At 42.2% G+C, this 26159-nt stretch overlaps 1 protein-coding gene across 1 annotated transcript in view; it reads right to left on the minus strand.

Moving 5' to 3' along the window:
• Window positions 1-1118: 1118 nt before the first annotated feature.
• Ankle2 (ankyrin repeat and LEM domain-containing protein 2) overlaps window positions 1119-26159 on the minus strand; it is an 82711-nt gene continuing 57670 nt past the window's right edge. Inside the window, exons 10-15 of the mRNA XM_080269875.1 lie at window positions 25188-25278; window positions 13641-13788; window positions 5249-6314; window positions 4673-4839; window positions 3514-3645; window positions 1119-1391 (exon numbers count right to left, since the gene is read on the minus strand). Of these exons, the coding sequence (XP_080126001.1) occupies window positions 1220-1391; window positions 3514-3645; window positions 4673-4839; window positions 5249-6314; window positions 13641-13788; window positions 25188-25278 (1776 nt within the window). The 3' untranslated portion in view covers window positions 1119-1219. The remainder of the gene's footprint in view (window positions 1392-3513; window positions 3646-4672; window positions 4840-5248; window positions 6315-13640; window positions 13789-25187; window positions 25279-26159) is intronic.

Genomic DNA, 26159 nt, shown 5'->3' on the forward strand with positions numbered 1-26159 from the left:
TACTTAATAGACTTCATTATATACAAACACAGGAGGATTCCTCACTTTGAATGGAAGAGATCGTGGGCTTGCTGGGGGTAGATGGAGTGGAGTTCCATGGCCAAAAGAAATAGCAAAGATCACACAGAGCACATGTGCAGCCAGAGTGAGGGGAGAGGGTAGGCTCAACTGGGGCACGAATGCTCAGTGGACCATGACAACTTCCTGCACAGACACGTGATAGCAATACGTCATAGGCTGATACAATAAGCTCTCTGTCTATCATTTGCCGTGTTCTGTGAACTCCAACTGTAATGTTATGCCTCAAGCCGCATTCTGTCTATCATTGGCTGCAGAGTATGACTCTGAAACATAAACTGGAAGCCTCCTGCCACATTATGTCCATCGTCACAGCATAGTCAGGTGTAAAAAATGAGCAGCTTCCTTCGACCATGTTATATCTATTTTTTCCGCATTCTGACATTTTTGGGACACAAAATGGCACCTCCTGTGTTATGAGAGGTTCGCGCACTCTGATCGCGCGTTATGTGAGCGCTGACTGTACTGTAATAATTTACCTGAAGCAACTGGCACAACAATGATATTTCAGTTTTTACCAGTGTTCATAATTTCACCAACGATTTTTACACACCTGGCCTCAGGTTTTACTGAATTTAAACTTATGAACTACCTGAGTTATGAACTAATTCTCAGAATCCGAATCAATGATTTTTGCAACTAGCGGAGCAACTGCAGGGACAAAACTTAGTAAGGATGATGTGCTAAGAAGAGTCATAATCATATACAGTACTCACCTAAGCTTAAGTTGTGCACAGGATTGTTTAGATATACTGTACATTTGTTTTCACTCAAACACCTACTAATCACTTTATAATCAAACTAGAGTGAATTACACGACTTAAAAACAAAGAAAAGAAAAAAAGGCATGTGATAGCAGTTAACTACTAAGGGGACTTGTTTATCATATAACTTGGCCAGGAGTCTTTATACATACAGATATGCAGGGCCATATTCTTGTTGGTTAACGAGGCTTTGTAGCATCTATTCCTTATGGCATGCTAATAATCTCTTGCTTGTTTCTGGTGCATATTACTCTGACATAAATATTACAGTATATAAATAATATATAACAGCATATTAATGTATAATAAACACAATACATTGCCAGGGAAGAGGTGCTACAATGCCTACTATGCAGCCTAAGAGCTGGGCATCAGACTCAACTAGGGGAGTCATGGTGGACAAAGCTGGCTGGAAATAGAACGTGTGGGGTTGAAGCCATGGCTGGCCCAGGGTTGGGGCACTCCGGGGTGGTGTGGCAGGAAAGGCGAGATGGGGTAGAGCTCTGGCAAGATGGGTAGCGACCCCGGGAAATGTACGGAGATGCCCAGCTGTGGGAAGGGAGGAGCCGAGTTATATATATATAAATATATATATATATATACTGTATATAAATATATATATATATATATATATATATATATATATATATATATACAGTATATTATGGTGGAAGAAACAAACTAAATTCAACATATGTTGACATTACATTCACAATAAGAGACCACTGATCATGTCAGTATGTGCAGATCTCTTCAGCTGATGGCAGCTGTCCATGTGTCATTACCTTAAGCTATTTTCCTCCCCCTGCACCACACAAAGGATCTCATCCCAGGTCTTCCTCACTCTGCCTCTATACATTCTTCACATCATCTTCATACTTGTGACTCTTCAACTATTCACCCTCCCCCTTCCCCTCAGCATGTCCAAACCATCATGACAGAAGTGTTCATATCACTTCTGTAATACTATATCTCTTATGCTAAAGTTCACTTGCAATACATTGTTTTCAACTGTCAATGACATCCAACTCATCCATTTCAACACTCCCATTTCTGTGTACTCCAATCTGCCTGTATCCTCTTCTCTCACTGGCCAACTCTCACTGCCATTCAGCATAATACTGCTCACACAAGAATTGTACAGTATTCTTAGTATTAAAGGAAAACCCTTCATACATCATCATCATCATCATCATCATCATCATCATAGGTTCACTTTAAATCATTATGAAGTCACACACAGACTTTGTCAGGTTATGAAGGTAGTTGACAGAATGACTATCTGGCTGGTATATGTGAAATGCATCAACTGTACAAGGAAAAAAAAAAAGTGTCAATGATTAGTCCGAGGAGGTGGACCCATGATTCAAGGAGCTTGAATGATGCGAGAAGAAAAGCCTGACTGGATGTGGGCAAAGGGCAAAGGGGAAAGGGGAGACTGACTATGAGTTGGAAGAATGAGGTGCAGAGGTATATAAGTGAAGGTTGTGTGGACTGCAGGAAAGGCAGCCTGATGGCTAAAGACAAGATAATATAGAGGCAAGTGTTTCTGGCTGTCTTCTGGGATTAAGGCATCGGCTTCTTGATAGAAAGAGATTGACTGTGTGACTCATTTCAATGGGAATGCTGCTGACATTTCTCTTACATCTGTACTTTCTCTTTCCTTATTTCTGGATCCTGCCTCACTGCACCTTTAGATGGGAATAAGGGTTAAGTTCCTCATAAATAGAAAATGTGCTTAGGGCCATATTTAGCATGTAATAGGCTTTGTAGCCTCTTTTCTTTAGTGATTCATTTTGAATATTTGCACTTCATTATTTTTTTATGGTACATATATTGCTCTGATGATTAAGTTGGGAGTGTGTTGTCCTGTCTCGGCTATCCCCCTTTCTTTAGGGGAGGCAACATAGGTATATATATAGACAGATAGATATTGCCCTCACATCAGCATAATTTGCATCAATACCAGAAAAGAGGATATTGATGTGTACTGTGCAGAATACATTGCATGGATGCATAAAAATATCACTGCTCCTTTTACCTAGCCTATTCAATCCACGTGATGTTCTTTTTAGTTCATTCATGTTATGAAAGACCTATCATCTATATAACATCTCCAGTTATAAAATTCTATCCCATGGCAAGTAAAATCATCACCACCAACAATAAAATAAAAAAATATTATCTATTAAAGACATTAAGAAGTGCAAGGATCTGGAGGGGGATGCTTTCACATGGTGGCACTAATTTAACAAAGCAGCTCCACTGTCCAGCAACATAACCCAGTTTCATGCCAGTCCTCCCAAAGGTGAATGGTGGAGTGCAATGAAATAGTAACTTCAGCCTACAATCCCATGGGTTTATGTTTGGATGAGCCTGGGTCCACAACAAGTGCATAATAAAGTGCTGATTTCTCTGCACCAATCAGCTTCAAATATGATAATATGAGGTGTTGCCAATGGAACATGAGTAGGTTGAATGAAACTGTCTGGTGATAGCCTGAATCAATCTATTTATCTATCACCCACTCCTTTATGTGTACTGCCCCACCAGAAGTGTAAAAGCCTGGGGCTAGGCTACAGTCCTGAGATTTAAAGTGAGATTGACTATGATGAAAATTATGTCACTGGATTGAAGGGATTAAGAAATACATAGTAAAGGGTTGACAAACCTGTTTCGTTCAGCTTCAGAATAAGATGATATGAGTTGTTGCCACTGGTACAGGTGTGGATACCGGTTGGCATCCACCATCTTACCTCCAAGTGCCGTCAACACATCCACATCCACTTTACTCGCCTCACCACTGCACAAACCATGGATGACAAACACGTATATTACTAAACATCACTGTACATGTCCTCTTACTATCTAATGGCACACGCCTAATGGCTAACCACTGGCTAATGCACATCATCCATTAATGACAACACCTTCCTGGTACCACACACCAGGTTTCACCAGTCACGGTTTGCCAAAAATGCCATTCAGCAAGCACCCACAGAAGAAAGAAACAGTCAAATATCATTTAGTAATTCCTAATGTTAGTAAAGAAGAAAACATATCACTAACATCTCTCCACAATATGTAAGGTGGGATAAGGAAGAAAAAATGGGTGGCAAGCAGGTGGTGGTGGTGGTGGTAGTGGGGCCCTGCCACTACACTGCTAAAACATTTAAAAAGTTTTCACTTAACATGCCTTTGCTCTTGTCGCAAACAATGCAGGAGCCTTAACTCAATGGTAACTTAAAGCTCAAGGTTGGTGTCTCCTACAGGTACCAAAAGTAACAAGACTTCATGAACTGATTATGAGATTCGGTAGAGCATCTCTAAACTGAAAAAGCTGATAATCTGTTTATGAAAAAGACATTTCAAAATAGGTAATAAAAGTTTAATGGTACAGGTACTTTTTGTGTCATACTGATGTAGGAGTATGGGTTTCTGAGTAGCTTTGCTAAAGAATAAAATATAAATAAAACAGTTACCACCAATTCCATTACTATCCCCTTCAGGGTGTAATGGTCCACAGAAAACAATGATGGCCTCGTTGTTTACTGTTGCAATCTCAGGTTCATCTGGATGTGAGCCCAATGGACTGTAGGCTACAGCTGATCTTCTCCTGTGGTTCCCTATCTTTCTTTTGGAGATCAGGAGAGAGTTGAGGAACATTTGACCAAAGAGACAGTGGGGATGCCTGGTTATATCAGTGCCATTATGAGAAGGTATCCCTCTTCAGTACTGTACTAATACTCGTACTGCAACAGCACATCCAGATGATGTGTCCACATGACTCAAAGGCATCATCTCTCTCTCTCTCTTTCTTTTTCACTTACCCATTAATATAGACCCTGACCCCCTCCTCTGGTGTAAGCATGTCATCTTCAACAGAGGATGCAGCAGTGGCAAAGCTGTCCTGGTCACAATCCGTCTCCGACCCTTCAACATCCTCTGTATTCTGTTCATTTCCCTGTACCTCAGCTTCTGGGTCTTGTCCACTTCCCTGTACAGACAGTATTCTACTTAAGCAAGAATTAGGTCCCACTATGCAAGTGTGTTAAATCAACTTCATGGCTGTGCTAACAGCACTACTGTATATGGACTTCAGGTGCCTATAACAGTGGAGCTACAATGCAAAAAAAATGCCTAGAAAACTGCATAAAGTACTGTACTGTACCTTTATACAGTATGCTACATAGGCCTACATACTTTTTGAGAACATATGAAGTCAAGTTTTTTGTACAATAAGAACCTACTTCCTGGTACCTCCTTCAATCCTGTGATGTATTTTTTCAAGTCTTGTCTAAGTATAACATCTGGAAGGAGGTTGTATTTGTATGGTAAAATAAAAATAACCAAGCCATCAGAGTGAAGGGGTTACAATGATGGCAACTGCATGTACTGTACTGTACCTGTGTTTCTGGGTCTTGTCCACTTCCCTGTAGCACCTCTTGTGCAATGCTCACCCCATTCTTAACCTTCAGTTTTGCCTTGATCACCACACTGTCATCATCATTGTCATCATCACAAAACAGTAAATGTCTGACCACACTATCATCATTTTGGATTGGTGAAATGCTCAATTCTCTCTCTCCATTTGATTCTTTCTGTTCATTTGATCCTTTCTGTCCACTGAACAACATCTCATGAAGGAAGGCAAAGGCCTTGTTGTATTTCCCTGCACTACCTGGCACTTTAGTTTGACTGCACAGTTTAGATTCATCATTCTCTGTGTAATTTCTTAAGTTATAATCATCTTCTGTGTTACTTCTTAATTTAGACCAATCCTCTGTGTTATTTCTTGATTTACAACCATCCTCTGTATTAATTTTTCTCCAAAGACACCTACATTCACCCAGCTGCATTAAATTTAACTTTGTGTCATTTCTGTTTAGGTCTAAGTTTTCTGTTGAGTTACTGCTACTATATGCAATGCGCAGAGCTTTTTCAAGGCAATGTAGAACACAAGTGAAATGCTGTGCATTGATTTCCTTCTCTGTGGTATCAGGAATTTGCATGTTTCCTTCTTCATCTGAGGAGTCCAGTTGTGTGAAGTTCAGGTGTGAGACAAAAATTTTCATTGTTTCCACCAGCATGCTTATGTCACAGGGCATCAAATTCCTCTGGATGTGCTCTACTGTTTTGGATGCTAAGAGGATATGGATAAAACCATATTCCAATTCCAGAACTGGCTTGTCCATGCAACACTTCCCAACCACGTTCCTCAGACAAAGGATCTCTGGCTTTAGTTTGGTTCTGATGGTCTTGGGAAGGGAGAGTTTGGCCACCATGTTGGACTGGAGATCACGTGCCAGCTCCCCCATCAGTTCGGCCAAGCGGAAGGCCGTGACGGAGGTGGATTTTATAATATACATAAGTTGTCGAGCTGCCACCTCCTCCTCCACCTCATTCCTTGGCCCAGCGTCTGGCTCATCTTGCCTAACCTCTTCATTTGCTTTCCAGAATGCAAGAAATTTACTGTGGAGAATCCCATATACAGTACATTAGTATAAATTATACTGCAGCAGTAATACTTAAGTTATGATATCCAGAATGGTCCATTTGTTACGCAACTCAGTTCTCACGTATACTGGGAAAGACTCAGTCAGTATTACTGATGCCCATCCTGCATCACTTTCCATTTCTCGTAACTCTTTTCATACTTTAAAGTGTCGTTTTTTTATTCTTTTTTTTCACTGACTTCAAGGAGGATCAGTAATTTCATATGGCAGTCAGAATGTCTTTGCTCCTCACAAAAGGAGACTCAGGTGTACCCATAACACAAATAACTTGAGAGTGCAACATATGGACCACCCTGTATACTGGAATACATCACTGACATACAATAAAGACTTAATTTAAAGACAGTCCTCCTTCTGTATGTCATGAGTGTGATTTAATATATCATAAATTGTCCCATACAACTGGTACAGTACCAAAAATTATGGGAACTGGGGTACCTATCAGTTTTACACGAAAGAATCAATGTTTACATGGCAATTTTTACTGAACTGACTGTGGGCTCAATGAAAAAAACGAGCATAAAAAAGTGAACACATGGTATTCTCTGTATTTTATGGGTGACACATGGTACTACTGGCTTACCCCAAAATAATTAGATTTATGCTCATGTTATATTCATTTAAAACAGTGAATAATAGTAACAACTGTTAAATTTGATGGATGATTTTTTTTTTTTTTTTTTTTTTTTTTTTTAAAGGATACTACCACTCATTTAGGGGATACTGAAATATGGGGTTTACACATTATGTAATATAACTGTTATAGCAATTAAATATACTGAGCAACACCATAGCAAACAGAAAAATACTGCTTCAATTCTATTAATATGAGTATTAAAAGAAAAATACACAGGCTCATGGTACACCATATTAATAACAGAAATAAAAATGAACAGTTTATAATTAGTAAAAACAGAACATACAGCTTAGTGTCTAAAGCACAAGGATGTTTGCATATCATATATGTATCTGCAGCACACCCTCTAGATACATGAGCTCTGCATGCATGGAATCCCCATGCTCAGTTGAGAAAAGCAGTGCCTCATGTGCAACAAAATCATGCTGACTGCATACAGTGCACAGTGGTACTAGAGAGAGGGGTTTCTGACAGATAAAATCATCCATATGGTTTGTTTTTCCACTTATCTCCAATTAAATCTCTTTCATGTCAGTGTTTTACATCTGCTTTACTTCTATACAGTATGCAATGCCCTTAGGCAGCATATCTGTAGTCTAGGTGAGGCCACAGTAGGTCTTTAGTATGTACATTGGGGTCAGGCCAAAGGGTTGATTAATATATTAGATTTTTATTATGGAACATAGATCTCCATAAGAGCAGATTTTACCTTCACCGTACCTTAAGTTAACGTTTTACCCATGCATCCAGAGGGTCTCTCTCCCTCTCTCTACATATATCGTATCGTTTGCATCATATAGTTTATAAAGGCTCCAACATGCTTGCATGCATCGGCCTTGGTGACCTAAAGGTGGGTCTCCAAGCTGCTCAATCTCTGGCAGTCTCCCTATTCAGTCCCATCCTGAGTCACACTCTATGCCCTTGTCCCGGGTCTTTTTTTTGGTCTGATTCTCACAAGACAGGAAGAAATCAGTAGGATAGAAGTTGTGGAAGCAATGAAGAAAGTTAAACTGGGGAAAGCCCCAGGAATTGATGGAGTGTGTGGTGAAATGATGAAGCATGGGGGAGAGATAGTAGTAGAATGGATGTGGAAGATGTGCAGATTGGCCTGGGAGGAAAGTAGAGTCCCGGAGGATTGGAAGTCAGGTATAATTATTCCCTTGTACAAAGGAAAAGGAGAAAAAGAAGTGTGTGGTAATCATAGGGGCATTTGTCTTCTTAGTATAATAGGAAAAGTGTACGGTAGGATACTTATTGACAGAGTTAGAGAAAGAACAGAGAAATTAGCTGGAGAAGAACAGGGAGGCTTTAGGAAGGGAAGAGGCTGTGTAGATCAGATATTCATTCTTAGATCTTTAGTGGAAAAGTTTCTAGAGAAGGGAAAGAAGTTGTATACGGCTTTCATGGACTTGGAGAAAGCATATGACAGGGTGGATAGACAGGGATTGTGGAAAGTATTAAGAATATATGGAGTAGATGGAAAGTTGTTGAATGCTGTGAAAAGTATGTATGATGGTGCTAAGGCTGCAGTGCGTGTGGATGGTGAACTAAGTGAATTTTTCTCTTTGGAGGTTGGGTTGAAACAGGGATGTGTCATGTCTCCATGGTTGTTCAATCTGTTCATGGATGGGGTAATAAAAGAGGTACAAGGTAGGGTAGTGGATGTTGGAGTGGCCCTGGTGAGAGAGGATAGTGTTTGGAAACTCCCTGTACTGTTGTTTGCAGATGATACTGTGTTGTTGAGTGAAGACAAAGGGGAGCTGCAAGGCTTGGTGGATGAGTTTGGGAGAGTGTGCAAGAAACGGAATCTAAAGGTGAATGTAGGGAAGAGTAAAGTGATGGTCTTTGAGAGAGGTGAAGTCAGTGAATGTACAGCGAGGTTGGATGGTAAGAAATTGGAAAATGTGAGTATGTTTAAGTACTTGGGCAGTGTTATGAGTAAGGATGGAAGTTTGGAGGGTGAAGTGCTTGAAAGGGTACAGCAGGGAAGAAAGGTTGCTGGTTCTTTGAAAGCAGTAATAAGAAGCAGGGAAGTAAGCATGGAAGTGAAAAAGTTACTACATGACAGTATTGTGATACCAACTCTAATGTATGGAAGTGAAGCTTGGACGCTGTTGGAAGGACACAAGTCAAGAGTGAGAGCAGTGGAAATGAGTTATTTAAGAGGAGCCTGTGGAGTCACATGGAGAGACAGGCTGACGAATGAGGATATAAAGGAGCGTTGTGGTGTTGATGTGGACGTGATAGGAAGTGTTACGAGGAACACACTGAGGTGGTTTGGCCATGTGGAGAGGATGAAGGGTGAAAGACTGACGAAGAGAGTGTATGTGAGTGAGGTGGAGGGGGGAAGAGGGAGGGGGAGACCGAGGATGAGATGGAGGGATGGGGTGGACAGGTATATGAGAGAGGGGGGTGTGAGTTGGGAGCAGGGCAGTGAAATGGCGGGGGATAGGACGATGTGGAGGTGATTTGTTTATGGCCACCCCAAACGGGATTGAGGCGTCTGGCTATAGATAGATAGATAGAGATTCTCACAACCCTACCATCGATGTTCACCCTTCTTACCTTCTGCACCCAACTGTCATCCTTCATTCTATCTACATGCCCAAATCATCTCAATCTACCTCTCCACATCACAACACCAATACTTTCCAGTCCCATCCCTCCTCTCAACTCTTCAGTAGCAATCCTAACCCTCCCAAGGCTCACATTCAAGGACACGCTACACATCCATCTAATCACTGTCCTTTCTGTAAGTCTGAGTCCATGAATACCCTCTTCCTTTACTGTCAAGGTCTCACTATCATACAGCATTGCACTCCTAACACAGGCCACATACAAAGATTCCAGCCCCCTCAATGTTAGGAGAGGCAACAACTCCCTAAACTTCCTTCAACCACTCCTTACCCTAGCCACAGAGCTAGCTCCAGCCCCATCTCCAGCACACAGCATATCCCCCAAACATTAGAACTCCTCCACACACTCAAGAGACTCTCCAGGAAGATCAATCCCTTCATGACTGACAATCATTACATACTCAAAACCTAACACTTCAGCATTACATTATTTTGCAGTAATCTCTGATACCATTACAGGTATACCCCAGTTTAACAATATAATTGGTTAAGTAAAAACCCATTGTTAGGCAGGGTATCGTATCTCGGGGTAGATTTAATATGTAAAGTACTGTATATGGATGCACTTTTGAGACTTGGGTTTCCCCCCCCCAACCAAGTCCTAAACTCACCCAAATGGGTCCAAAAACAAGTTTAAAGCCAATCTAAATAGCCTAACAGCTGTAAAAGAAGCTAACCTAAGCCTAACACCTGTAAATAATTCACTAAAACCAAAAAATAAAATCTGAAAATTGTCATACATAAGTCTGGAAAAATCAAGCTTAGTAAACTGTACCCCAAAATGACAATGTTCACCCCACCTATGGCTAAAACACATTAATCTAAGTTTTGAAACAGTTTATAAATCAACCTAGACACACAATTTTTGCCTAAAATATCATCAAAATCAGTAAAAAACAAATAAAAACCCATCATTAAACCAGGGTTTGGCCATCGTTAAGTGAGATATGGTGGTATTTCTACCACCTTTACTAAGCCGGGGTATCGCATGTAAGGGTATCGTATATCGAGGTATACACTTATCATAAATACTGCAAATGACAGAGTTACTTCTCACAGTAATGAAACAAACTGCATATGGCTACACTCCCTCTTCTTTGACAGTAATGCCACCAACCTTAGATATTATCATGTTTGTTTTATTCACATTTCCTCCTAAACCCTTGTCCCCAGTTCCATTTCTCCATTCTCTAAATCATTCCTCCACCTCCATTTCATCCTCTGCAATCAGCACCAAGTCATCAGCATACAACATCTCCCATGGAAATCCATTTCTGAAGTGATGTGAGAAAGGTTCAAGACTGACCCCTGATGCATGCAAACATTCATGGAAAACTCATCCTCTCACCTGGGTGTGAGCACGCATACACATAATCATATCCACTCTGAAGACTATCAATGGCCTTCTCCAAATCAACAAAAACAAAGTGCAGCTCCCTTTTCTCCCCAATATAATTTTCCTGAAGCTGCTGGGCAATGCACATGGCATCAGTGGCTCCTTTGCCTGGCATAAACCCAAACTGCATCTCATTACTATTCACTCTTACCCTTATCATACATTTTATGACCCTCTCCATTACTTTCATTATCTGGTCCAAAAGTTTTATGACTCTATAACCTCCTCTTTTCAGGTTATCACCATTCCCCTTACACATATCAACAATCACACTCTTCAGCCAGACATCTGGGACAACACACTCATATCTCATCATCATTCATCATCTAACCCAGTATTGCCCCATGAACAGCGTATGAGTCCGAGGCTAAGGAAGTTGGTCCTGAAATATTAGATGACAGTGGCCAACATCACTCATCCCTGAGTGGCATTATGTGAGCAATAAACCTCAACAACCCCTTGGATATAAACCTGCATTGGCTCAATCTGACTGGAGTGCCTTAATTACCCACTAAACCACCAGGCGCCATAATTTGGTTATATGTTTACCACCCAGCATAGTGAATGGTTTCCTGGTGTGCAGGAAATCACTCGGCTTGTCACTCAGTGTAGTGTCACCCATAAACAGAAGGAAGAGGAAAGAATGAAGAAAAGAAAGAAAAGGATGGAATGAAAGAAGGAAGGAAGAGAGGAAAGGGCAGATGCCTGAGAGCAGCACTACATCAAGTAAGTAGATGGTGAGTGCCTCCTCCTACCACAAACAATACTTTCTCTCTCTCTCTCTCTCTATGAATTTTTCAAATACATAACTGAACCCACTCCTACATCTGAGGCCTTCAGCATTTCAGCAGTTAACCTAGACACATTCACCACCTTCCCCAACCGCATCCTGCCTACTGCCCTGCCCACAATGGCATCATCAATCAAAAGCCAGGGGTCAAACACTGGATCTGCTGACTCCAAACCTTCCCTGTTCCAGTCAAACTCATCATTCAGTAAATGGTAATAATGCTCTCTCCAGATGCCTTTAATACCCTAACTCTCCACTTCCACATTTCCTTCATCACTCTTCACACACTGCTCACCTATGATATCCCTGATTTCCATCATCTGATATGTCACCTTACATATCACATTCTTTCTTTCAGCACTATCTAGGATATCCAGTAAAAGTCCCTGAGACTAAGATTTTACCTTGTATACCTCCTTTTTAGCCCTACACTTGGCATCTCTTTGTTACCAGCCTTTTTCCATTCCCAGGAATCTTTTTTTCTCCTTTAATGTGGCTTCTACACCCTCATCCTACCACCATGTTACCTATGTCTTGGTGGGACCCCTTGTACATCCACACACTAAATCAGCAATTCTCAGGAGACTATTCTTGAGAGCTCTGTACTGTTCATTAACACTTCTGTCAACAGCTCCATGTTCAGTCACCACTCGACTCATTTTGCCATAGAAGGCTATAGTAGGCATCCCTTACTATATGGTTTTCACCTTCCATACTTTCTCCTGGGTGCATAGGTTTTCTTCACCTCCCACTCCTTCAGCACCATGTCACAGTAATTTGTGTTCCTGCACACTCTTCACTCCCTATAACTTTAACATCTTTCACCAACCTCCTATCAGGCCTCCTGACCAGGAAATATCAATCTGGCTACTATTTCCACCAGACTCATATGCAATCTGCTTACTCTTAACATGTTTCACCAACATCCTATCAGCCCTGTTGACCAGGAAACAGTAAATCTGGCTACTATTTCCCCCAGTCTCACATGTAATCTGTCTACTCTCTCTTTTCCTAAAATGCAAGTTGCACACAATAATGTTCACTGCCTCCTCAAATTCGAGTATCTTTTTCCTCTGCATTCTTGTACCATATGCACATTCCCCATGTACCCCTTCATTATCATGAGCTGCTTCACCCACATGGCCATTTAAATTTAAATTCCCATTTAAACTACAATCTCATCATCACCCATACCACCAAAATTAAATATTACTGTATAGGGTATTGTCATTGTTGCAGATCAATCCCAGTCTTCTGGCTGAGCAGTCGCAAACTACTATCTCATCATCCCCCGTACCACCAAAATCAAATATTACTGTACAGGCTGTTGTTGTCATTGTTACTGATCAATCTCAGTCTGTCTGGCTGGGCAATGGCCTCTGTAGGACCTACTGTGCAGAGAACTGACAATTCCTTGCGGTTGACAACGTCTCACAACACCAAGGTGTGGGGAAACGTGGAGGTTTGCTTGCCTGATGGACAGCGCAATTGCTCACTCCACCTTGTTTGTACAGGCACCATGGCAGGCTCCATGTCATCCCCATTATTTGGTTCTATGATTACCACCCAACATTGTAAATGGTTTCCTGGGTTACAGGAAACCATTAAGCTTGTCACTCATTGTAGAGATACTAGAAGTGGAGAGAGGGGTAATAAAAAGTAACAGGAAGGATGAGAGATGTAGGAAGAGTGAAGGGAATGATGAAGGGGAAGGAGAAGTAGACAACACCACATCATGTGAGTAAATGATGGTCCTCACCACAAACCACCACATATAATGAAGTATATCATATTTAAATTTAGTACTGGTACAGATGTGTCACCTGCTGGCACTGGCAAGATGCGCTGAGTTAGGCTGAGGTGGTGAGAGTGAAGTGTTTAGTCTGAGTGCCTCAAGCTCCTGGCACAGCTCCCCCAGGGTGCTACTGCTACACTCATTAGCACCAGAAACATTCACAGCACTTCCATTACCTGATATGCAAAAATAAAGAAATGCCTAAGACATGCATAGTTCTTTGGTTAAAGCAAAAAATCACAGAAAGCCTTGAGCCATGGTCACACAGGAAGTGGGCAGGAGGTGAGAGAAGGCTGGCATGAGTAAACACCAAAAATTATTTGTTCTTCTAGTCCTCTTTCAGTAAAGATGCAGGGTGATAAATGTTGTCACTATGCTTGGTAAGGGATACATCCTAAATACAGGGTGTTAATGACACATCAGTTTATGAATAGCACAATATCTATTTTATGCCACTGCCCGCCTGGCTTGAAGTATGTAAAGTTTACTGTCAACACTTCCCACACTGACCCACTCATATTCTCATTCTTGCTCACATTTGCTTACTGCCAGAGTGGCCAATTGTAAGGGTTACAGTGATGTAAAGCCTCCTACCAGAACCCACCCAAGCCTCCCTATATCCTGTGTGGCCACAGCCTATTTTCTTCTGTAGCACAAAAAACAGTTAAATAGGGCACCACACAAATTAAGCTTCTTTGCAAAAAAAAAAAAAAAAAAAAATCATGGCTTTGTTAAAAAAGCAAATCACAGAAAGCCTCCGATATGTTTAGGTCTAGCAAAAAAAAAAAAAAAAAAAAAAAAAAAAAAAAAAAAAAAGCACCAGACATACAACCATTATCATAATGATATTTATATTTTATTCTTGCTAGTGCCATATGACTGCAATCAATTCTGAGATGTCTCACAGTGAAGGCATTTATGACGAATGACAGACTAAGAGAATGATGGCGAGTGAGGTGGAGGGGGAGACCATGGAGGAGGTGGAGGGATGGGGTTTGCTTCATTTTGTTGTATTTATAAAGGTTCCAACATGCTTGTATGCATCAGCCTTGTCACCTAATGGCAGCTATCCATGTTGCTCGATCTCTGGCAGCCTCCCTATTTAGTCCCTTGTCCCTGAGGTCACACTCTCTGACCTCGTCCCAGGTCTTTTTCAGTCTGCCTCTTGCAACCCCCCTAGCGTTCACATTTCTCACTTTCTGCACGCAATTGCCATCTCCCACCCACTCTACATTCCCAAACTATCTTAGTCTATCTCTCCTCATCACAACACCATTACACCCCAGTCCCATTCTTCCTCTTAATTCTTCCCTCGTAAACCATGACCCCCTAAGCCTCACATTCAAGGACGCATTGCATATCCACCTAATCATTGTCCTTTCTGTAGGTTTAAGCCTATGAATATCCTCTTCCTTTGCTGCCTAGGTCTCACTATCATACAGGATTACATTCCTAACAAATGCCACATACAAAGATCTCTTTAGCACGGAGGGAAAGCCCTCTCAATGACAGGAGAGGCAACAGCTCACCGAAATTCTTCCAACCATTCCTCACTCTAGTCACAGAGCTGGCTCCAGCCCCACCTCCAGCACATAACATGTCTCCCAAGTAACAGAACTCTTCCACACACTCAAGAGACTCACCAGCAAGATCAATCCTATTGTGCCTGATAATCTCCACGTACTCTGCCCAACACATCGCACACATGAAATCAGCATTATCTCACAGCCTACCTCTAATACCACTACATCTCTTTTGCACCCACTTATCAAAAAGACTGCACAAGATGGAATTACTTCACACACCTTTGTGGCAAACTGCACATGGCCCCTCCCTCTTCTTTGACAGTACTGCCACCAACCCTAGATACCATCACCTTTGTTTTATCGGCATTTACTCTCAAGCCCCTGTGCTCCATACCATCTCTCCACTTCCTAAATCTTTCCTCCTGCTTCCATTTCATTCTCCACAGTCAACACCATATCGTCGGCATACAATATTTCCCATGGGAGTCCATTTCTGAAGTAATGAGGGAGGGCTTGCACCATGATAAACTACAAAGGGCTAAGACTGATGCACACCAACATTCACAGAAAACTCATCACTCAAATCTGAAATGTAAGTAAGAGTTAGTTAAGCATCTATAGTTCATTCACCATAACTTAGTCCAGACTTTCATCCTTTTGCATCTTACAGTATTTCAAATAACTCAAAGGCAGAATACCCTGTAATGAGTATATGAATAAGGGTGGTTTAAGCTGAACAGAAGGCAGCCTGATGATGGAGAACAAGGTAAAATGAAGGCAATTTGTTTGGGGTCATCACTTCCCGGAATAAGGCATCCAACCACAGACAGACAGATACTGCAGATGTATACTGTCCCTTCACAACAAGAGATCTTTCCCATGATTATTAAAATCATCTGGTGGTAGCAGATGTTGAAAAAAATATATACATAAATTTTATCACAGTGATATAGATAAACATCTGTGTGATCTGGAAATGGAAAAATCATAAATCATGCCTCACGTAGTGGCAGAAAAAACAGAAGCAATGGACAGTTTTAACCCCTTCAATACAATGACCAATTTTTTACTCTATTTTTGCTATTCCCACATGATTTCACTCCTTATGAGGGCTATCTATTAGACAATGGTTTAATGTATGTTATAATCTAACCCTTCCAGTTAAAAAAGTCTCCCTTAACTCAAGTTAATTGTCTGAAGATAAACATAATTACAATGAAAAATACACCCTCAAAGTGATGAGGTTATGCATATCTATAAACAAGAAAGTACATAAAATCCTGTCTGAGGTAGATGACTGTTGCCTGTGGCCAAGTTGCTCAAGGAGTAAAACAATATCTGTAATGAGTCAGGAAGCCATGGCAATAGCTGCACACACCAATTACACTACAGTTGAATGAACAGTAGATGGACAAGTGAAGCAGATCTGACTCAGTGAGTTCTCATTAATAATGATCTTAGCTACACACTGACTGTTTAATCAGTAATGTCAAATTAATCTTGGTTTGTAATCTGTCACTGCCAGCATACTCTGTTAACTTACATGACCTTCCACTGGCTCAACTGATTTACAATTGTGGACCAATAAATCAAGGCCAACAGCTCTACTATAACTATGGTAGGGTGATCATCATAATTATTATAGTCTTGTCATTTTAACTTGGCCCAGATTTTTGTCCTTTTGTGACTATTTTACACAGTTCAAAGGAGAATAAGGCAATGTTATGCTTCTATTGTACGTCTTTTCCATAGCACTTATTAATGACTCGCAAGAGGCAGGTGGGGGTGCTCACCATCCACTCAATGCACTGCTGCTTTGGGTGTCTGCCCTCTTCCATCCTTCCTCTTCCATCCTTCCTCTTCTGTCTTTCTTTCCTTCATTCTTTCCACTTTCTTCTGGCTATGGGTGACTTTATACTCCCTCTTCTGTCTTTTTTTCCTTCATTCTTTCCTTTTCCTTCGGCCTATGGGTGACTCTACACTGAGTGGCAAGCCAAATGGTTTCCTGTACACCAGGAAACCATTTACTACGCTGGGTGGTAACCATATAACCAAATAATCGCGCCTGGTGGTTTAGTGGGTAATTAAGGTGCTCCAATCGGATTCAGCCTGTGTAGGTTTATATCCAAAGGGTGGTTGGGGTTTATTGCTCATGTAATGCCCCACACGGATGACTGAGGCTGGTCACTCTCATCTTAAATGTCAGGACCAACTTGCCTAGCCCCGGGTTCCTACACTCCTTATGAGGCAACATTGGATTGGATGATGGATGGATGGATGGACCATATTCTAGTGTTAATCCATTGTTACAACTCCATATCAAGATGGAGCAATGGCAAATTTAGGCCGAGCTAGAGTACAAGGAATATGAGTGGGTGAAGCCATCAATCATCATCAACAGATTCACTTTACTACCAGTTCAGATCACAAACTTTTTTACCTGTGCAATCTGGCTTTGTGTTCCCTTTTCTAAAAATATAATATGCAAAGATGCTATATACAAAGTCTGATGTGAAATAAAAATTGTCTTCTTACACCATGAAGCATATTATTACAATGATCTTATCTGCTAATTAATTATAACTGCTCCCATGTAAGAAGCAAGGTAAATGAAAGGTAAACAGAGAGCAGGATAAAATAAAGATGGGAGAGAAGATCTGAAATGTAAGTAAGTGTTAACTAAGCAACTGCATTTCAATCACCTTAACTTGGTCCAGACTTTCATCCTTTTGAAGTATTTCACATACAGTAACTCAAGGGCAGAATACCCTGTAATACAATGTTACATCTCTGCATCCTTTCCATGGCACTTCTTCATGACTAGTGATGTTTCTTTGTTAATCTATTGTTATATATATAGTAATAACTGCATTCAAGATGGAGAGATGACAATTTTAGGTCAAGTTAAAGTGAAAGAATTTAGTGAGGCTACACATTCCCTGTATTACCACACTTACCTGACTTCAGCTGAGCTTCCCTCACCGATAACTAAGGAAACACATTACGTTAGTATGAGTGACCATTCTAAAAACAGCCGAGATGTACATTAATCTTGAAATGTCATAATCCTGCAGGAACAATTTACTAAAAATTTTAATGATAATTATCTATACATTATCATTTCTACTCCTCACCCTGCCCTAGGGTGGAAATGGAGGTCTGGATGATGATGATGATGATGATGATGATGATGATGATTTCTCACTGTGAATACAGCAAGGCAGTCATACTAGAGACCATATGCTTAAAACTTAGAATGGAAGAAGGCAAGGTAATCCCTTTGTGATGGTCAGTTAAGAAACAGCTGTAGTTATCTTCCAGCTTGCATCCAATAATACCGATTGCAGCCAGTAATGATACAGAGAAGCCGACATGCTCTATCATTTTTTGTCATGTTCCATAAAGTACCATAAAAAACTGCCAGGTCCGCCTTCCCCTCAACAATTTAACTTTCAACTTTTTAATAGTTCAAGTCATAAGTTGATGTAGCCACTACTTGCCTTTCCAGATACTGTACACACATATAAATGTAGGGAGGAGAATAACATACATACATCATCTAATCCAGTGTTGCCCCATGAGGAATGTAGGAGAATCATACAATCATTCTGCCAGATATGTACAGTACTGTATATCTCAAACCACTAGTACTATGCCTTGCAGCACATACCCTGAACACTGCCAAAGCAATCTGAATTTCTAATTATTAATGTCAAAATCAGTCACCAATTCTTTTGAATATGGCACTGTATATGAAACTGCTCTTCTATAAGCATATTATCATCATGATCATCATCATTACCATCCCAATCTCTCTTCCCATCCAATGATCGAGGGAAGTAGTGTCCTGAGAGCAAGAAATGGGAAAAACATGACAAAGTATGAACTACCACAATTATAACATGCCTCATGAAGTAGGCTACATTCTCAATCACTTATTCACGACATACGCTTCACTGATAACTCATATCTATCATTCTAACTCCAAGTGCTATCATCATCATCATCTTAATGCTCTTTTCCACTAACACACCATCATAATTACTATAATCCTATTTCCTACACCTGACGAATGGTAGGTGGTGGCGACCATCATCCACTCACTTGATGTAGTGCTGCCTACTTCTTCCTTAGCATTTATCATTCTTTTTCTGTGCCTTCCCTCCTCTCTTCCTATTTCTCCCATTTTTCCTGTCACTTCTTATTGCTTTTCTTTCCTTTACAGGTGGCTTTACATTGAGTGATAAGCCAAATGGTTTCCTGTAAGTCAAGAAACCATTTACAACACAGGGTGGTAACCATATAACCAAACCATACATGCTCCCTACGTGTCAACAGGTGGGTTGGTGGAGAGTTAGTGCCCCTCCCCGTAAAACAAATAACTCAAAGTCAAATGGCCACCCCTTACGAGATTATGGCATCTGGCAATAGATAGATAAGATAGACAAATATTTCCTACATAATCATCACCATACTAATCCTCTTTCTCACTAGTGTATCATCATCATCATCGCACAGGATGGCCCTGCAGAGGCAGTTGCTTTCCTGTGGCAAATGGGTCTGCTTGACCAGACAGATCAGGATTACTTAACATCATCAACCTAATCCTCCTTCCCACTTGTACCTCACCATACTACTCTCTTTCCCACTTGCACAGTAAGCATCAAAAGTTCTGTAGCCACTCCTGTTTTTCTCTCCATGGACTCTGAAAATCAGTGCAGTGAATCCACATGGACCTACAGGGATGACAATGATCTAAAGCTAAATAAAGTTAACAATTTCAGTTGTACCAGATTTCCCACACTGATTTTCAAAGTCCATGGTGGCAAAGGGACCACTGAAGCCATATTCACTGTTACAGCATCAGGAAAAATATATGGGAAAGAAAAGGGAACTGTACCTTGTTTTTGTTGATTTGGAGAAGGCGATGAAGTGGGCAATGGGAATGCCTGGGAATGAGGAGTGGCTGGATGGGGTGGTAGTAATAGTAATAGCTGTTCCCTAGGCCCTGAGTCCCTATGGAAGGCCACGGCCAAGACCGGGTTTTCCCACAGAGCTCTCAAGGAGTGTATGTTATGTTGTTGGCACAGGCGATTGTGTGCAAAGCAGTCTTCCGTAATGTGCTTAATAGGATGGGGTGCTGTGTTGCATCCCGGACAGATGTCAGCAATGGAGTCATCCAACCTCTTCTGATAACTCTCAAGAGGACTGGATGATCCCCACATCTCAGCCTGGCCAGGTAGACCCTGTCCTCACGAGGGAGGTAGGATTCAGAAGGGTGGATATCAGGAGGCCGTGCATGCAGCTGTGTGTTGTCTTTAAGTGATTGAATGGAGCGGCAAATTATTTGAGTATGGATATGCTTCTGGAAGCTGATTTGAGGTGGGCAAGGGGGAAGAGATGACAGTATTTGTGTATGATAACGTGTGCTGGGTGTTGTTTTGATGTTCCTTGGTGTGTGTGGATGTGCTACCGTGCAGTGTAGTCGATGGTGTGGGTTTGTGGTGGCTGCAGCAAGAATTTGTGTGCCTCTCATGTCTAGATGATCCTTGACTTTGAGGACTTTGGTTTCTTGGTGTAGGTGATCTGTGGGTGTAGCAGCTGTGCAGCATGTGATTATTTTTAGGGCCTTGTTCTGTATGGTCTGCAGAGTGTTGTAGTGTGTTTCAGTGAGATTAGAAGCCCATGCGGGGCTAGCATAATTCATCATTGAATGTATATACTGTTTGTATACTGTGGTGGTGGTTTCTTTGTTGTGTCCAAATGTTGTATGGGCAAGTGACCTTAAGGCACTGAGTCTTGGTGTTAATTCATTTTTAATATTTGTGATGTGTTGTTTAAATGGCATTGATGTATTGCATGTTACACCAAGGATTGTGTGTGTGTGTGTGTGTGTGTGTGTGTGTGTGTGTGTGTGTGTGTGTGTGTGTGTGTGTGTGTGTGTGTGTGTGTGTGTGTGTGTGTGTGTGTGTGTGTGTGTGTGTGTGTGTGTGTGTGTGTGTGTGTGTGTGTGTGTGCACGTGCATGTGTGTGGTAGGGGAGAGTTGTTTATGGTGAGGTGTAGAATGTGACTGTGTTCTGTCACTGTAGATTTGGGTGGGACAATTTTGAGTCTGTCTGCGGTGAACCATTCGTGTAGTGTGTTGAGGTACGGTTGGAGGATGTGTGCGGCTGTGTTTGTGTTTTAGTGTGTACACGTAAGTGTTATATCATTCCAACAGGAAGCTATGTGTATTTGTGGTGCGTGGGGTGTGGGTATGTCATGCATGTATAGGTTAAAGAGAGTAAGGGGCAAAACAGATCCCTGAGGGATGCCAGTTTCTGATGTTCAATGACTGACCAGCAAATGTTACATGTGCACATCTGCCTGCTAAATATTTGCCAGCCATCCTTTTGTGTCACCGTGCACGTTTGTGTTGAATATTTTGTTTGTGAGGTTGTGGCGGAGGATGGCACCAAAAGCTCTGCTAATGTCTAGTGTGACTAGGAGTGTTCTGTGTGGTGGCCTGGCTGAATTCATGTCATCAGAAATTCTTTGTGTAAGGTCTGTAAGAAGAGTGTCTGTGGAGTGTAGCAGCCTAAAACCATGTTGTGATGGGGCTACGGGGGTGTGAGGTGTAACTAGTTGTAATACCAGTCGTTCAGTGACTTTGCATGAGGTGCAGAATAGCGTGATGGGGCTGTGTGAGGATGGTAATGCGGGGTCTTTGTTGGGTTTGGGGATAGTGATGATAGTGCCATGCTTCCAGGTGTTGGGTATTATGATGTGTGAGTTGCTATAGTAGTAGTAGTAGTAGTTGTTCCCTAGGCAGTCTGGCCGAACAGCCCCGAGTCCCTTAGGAAGGCCATGGCCAAGACCGGGCTTTCCCACAGAGCTCTCAAAGAATGTATGCTGTGTTGTTGGCGTAGGTGATTGTGTGGAATGAAGTCTTCCATAATGTGCTTAATAGTATGGGATGCTGTGTTGCATCCTGGACAGGCATCAGCGACGGAGTCATCCAGCCTCTTCTGGTAGCTTAAGAGGGCTGGATGGTGCCCACATCTCAGCCTGGCCAGGTGGACCCTGTCCTCACGGGGAAGATAGTTTGATATGTTGGTGAGTGCTTGTATGCCTTGTGGTCCAAGGTGCTTAAGGTGTATGTTGCTTATGTTGCCTTGGTCCACAGGCAGATGAGTGCTTAAGGTTGCTAATGATGTGCTTCATCTGGTTGTAACTGAAAGGTGCGAAGTCTGGATTTGTGGGGAAGTCTCGTGCGTCAGATGAGACGTCAGCCATCGCGATGGGGGTTCAGATGGCTGACATGCAAAAAGTGATTGATGAGAGTGTTTGCTTGCTGTTTGTGTGAGTGTATGGTGTCTGTTGTTGTGATGGCTGCATAGGATTGTGTAGTGTTGCTGTTGGAGAGTGTGATCCTGTTTAGTGTTCTGTAGAGTTTGCTGATGTTTGTTTTGTGGTCAAGTGTTTGGAGATAATAATTATTCCAATTTAGCTCTTCTGTTCTGATATTTTATTGTTTATCTGAGTGTGGAGTTCTGTATTTGTTGTACTGTGTCTTGTATATGGGGCGTTGGGGAGTGCTGTAGTGTGTAGCATTGACTGATGACGCCTTGAATTTCTGGTGTGAAGTTGGGGTTGTATCTCTTTCTGTTGATTCTAGTGATGTGTCTTTTGTCTGCATTTTGAATAATTATACTGAAAGTGTGCAGAGCAGTCTTGATGTTTGTGATGGGTGTACTGTTTAATGTTTCAGTGCTGTTCTGTTTCCATTGTGAAGACCTCACAGTTGGCTCTCTTATAATTAATGTGTGTCTGGCCAGCTGGGGTGATTCTGGTTTTGGTAATGATGATGATTGCGAGGTGGTCAGAGCCAAGGGTTCTGATCACTCTCCATGATGTTGTTGGAGCAAGGTTTGGGGAGCAAAAGGTGATATCAGGGGATAATGGGAGGACGAGGGCTTGGTGTGGGAGATGGGTATGTTGATGGAGTCTGTTGAGGATGAAAAGATTATCTGTTTGGGTTTGAGGTTGGGATGGTTATTGCCAGGTATTTGGGTTCTCATACCCAGGTAAAGATGAATGGTGATTTGAGTGATGAGTTTTCCGCGAATGTTAGTGTGCACCAGGGGTCAGTTTTGAACCCTTTGTTGTTTATCATGGTACAGTTGTGGCACATAGTCCTTGACCAGGGTGTAAGGGTAAGTCAATGCCACCACAGGGCTGCAGTGCATCGGAACACGTTCCCTTACACCCCCTGCCTCCTTCCCCCATCACCCCCTGCAGGGGGTGTAAGGGCAAGTGTTCCAACGCACTGCAGCCCTGTGGTGGCATTGACTTTCCCTTACACCCTGATCAAGGACTTTGTGCTGCGACTGTACTTGAAGGCCTCTCATGTGACTTCAGAAATGGACTCACATGGGACATGTTGCATGCAGATGATTTGGTGCTGACTGCAGAGAATGAAAGGGGGCAGGGGTAAAGATTTACAAACTGGAGAGATGGTACGGGACACAAGAGCTTTAGAGTAAATGGCAGATAAAACAAAAGTGATGTTATCTAGGGCGGGGGGCAGTACTGTCAAAGAGGGAGAATGGCCATGTGCAATTTGCCACAAGGATGTGGGAAGTAATTTCATCTGGTGCAGTGTCTGTGATACATGGGTACATAAGAGATGTGGTGGTATTAGAGGATGACTGAGATATTGCTGATTTCATGTGTGCAGTGTGTCGGGGAGAACAGGTGGAGGTTGTCAGGCGTGAAAGGACTGAACCTGCTGCTGAGTCTCTTGAGTGTGTGGAAGAGTTTTGTTATTTGGGAGCCATGTTATGTGCTGAAGGTGGGGCTGGAGCTAGCTCTGTGCCTAGAGTGAGGTCTGGTTGGAAGAAGTTCAGGGACAGTTTGCCTCTCCTGACACTAAGAGGGCTCTCCCTCCATGCTAAGGGATCTTTGTAGGCAGCATGTTAGAAGTGTAATGCTGTATGGCAACGAGCCTTGAGTGGTAAAGGAAGAGGGTATTAACAGGCTCAAACATACGAAAATGATGACGATTAGGTGAATGTGCAGTGTGTTCCTAAGTGTGAGGCCTGGGGGTCTAGGTTTATGATGGGAGAGTTGAGGAGTAGGAAGAGACTGGAGTGTATTGATGTTGTGATGAGGAGAGGTAAATTGATATGGGTTGGGCATGTGGAAAGGATGGGGAATGATAATTGGGTGCAGAAAGTGAGAAGTGTTAATGTTAGGGGTAGGGTTGCGAGAGGCAAACTGAAAAAGACCTGGGACGAGGTCACTGAGTATGACCTCAGGGATAAGGGACTGAATAGGGAAGCTGCCAGAGACCGACCAGCATGGAGAGTTGCCATTAGGTGACCATGGCCGACACATACAAGCACAGTTGGAGCCTTCAAAAATGAACAAATGAATGGAGAGAAAAGCAGGACAGTTGACAGGACTTCTGATTCCAGTTATACATCATCACCAACCTAACCCTCTTTCCTGCAAGTGCATCATCATCATCATCATCATCATCATCATCATCATCATCATCATCCAAAACTATTTCTCCACTTGTACATCATCACCACCATCTAACACTCTTTTCCACTTGTACATCATCATCATCATCACCTAACCCTCTTTCATATTTGTAGATCATAATCATCGTCATCATCATCTTACACTCTTTCCCACTTACCTATCTAGCTATCATCCAAGCCTTTTCTGCTCCAAGAGTATCATAGGGGATTGGGGCTAAATTACCCTGTTCCAACATTTAAGGGGGGGATGACCAATTGCTCTTTCCTGAATAGCATTATGCAAGCAGTAAACCACAACTATCCATCCATCCATCCATCATCCAATCCTACACTGCCCCATGAGGAGCGCAGGAGGCTGAGGCTAGGCAGTTGGTCCCGAGATTTAAGATAAGAGTGATAAACCACAACTATCCCTTGGATATAAACCTTCACTGGCAACATCCAACTAGGGTGCCTTAACCCACAGCACCACTACGTGTCCACTTCCCATTAATACTATAGAAAATGTGTATTCTAACCTGATAGGGTGGTACATTCTTCTGCAGATGCCTCTCCTGCTAATCTCCTTGTCAACTCACTGGCATCCAGCTCTTCCCTCTCTTTCATCAGCTGTAGAAAAGAACAGGGTTGAGTTCCCTTGTAGAACATTTAACCATTTTTGTATTAAAACTGCTTAACATTAATCCAGGCCAGCCATGTGTAACTTTTCTACCCTGTTTCCGGGCCAGGGGTGAGTTTCCAACAAAATGGAGCTGTGTGGCCTTGGGTGGCTCCCCATATTTACCACTCATGCCCTGCTTGTGTATACTGTTTTGCTTTGATGTAACAAAGCACCCATTTTTCACATATACAGTAGTCCCTCATTTATCTGGATGCTCAGTATCCAGATGCTAGGCCTTGGCACTATTAAACCATTATCCGAATTTACTTGCTATTATCCAGAAGAAAAAGTCCCTGAGAACTTCGGCCAGCCGGCTGACATGTTCAAACGTTTGGTATTGTGGCAGCTGGTCTCCAACCATGAGCAGGAAGTAGTCTGTAACCCATAACCAGAGCTAAAATGTCCATCTGCCCCTGTATTGAATGGTCAAAGTCATGTGCTCAATCCTATCACTCCCAACAAACCTCCAGCACCCAAGTAATACGACTGTAACCCGCAAGCGGTGTCAAAACGTTCATACACATTCCCAACCGAATGTATAATATCGCGCGGCCATGGGGGCTAAGTCTTTCCCAACCGCCACCTCCATCGAACACAGACCACAGGCCACGAGTACATGTTCAGCAAGAGCGTCTGTCTGCCTCTCTGTTGAAGGTCGAAATTCCCCTGGTCATGGTGAGTTGTGTTTCTGCATGGCCACTCGATGTCTAACAGACCGTAAGGCACAAGTTAATGTACGGTAAAAGTGCCTGTCCACCTGCTGACAGAAGGGGAGAATTATGCCCACAGCCTCGCTTCTCCCGCCCTCCTGTCCCTCCTCCATACCTTC

The sequence above is a fragment of the Coenobita brevimanus genome, chromosome 38, assembly GCF_032717465.1.
Source record: "Coenobita brevimanus isolate Jiangsu-jjx chromosome 38, ASM3271746v2, whole genome shotgun sequence".
NCBI classification, from domain to species: Eukaryota; Metazoa; Arthropoda; class Malacostraca; order Decapoda; family Coenobitidae; genus Coenobita; species Coenobita brevimanus.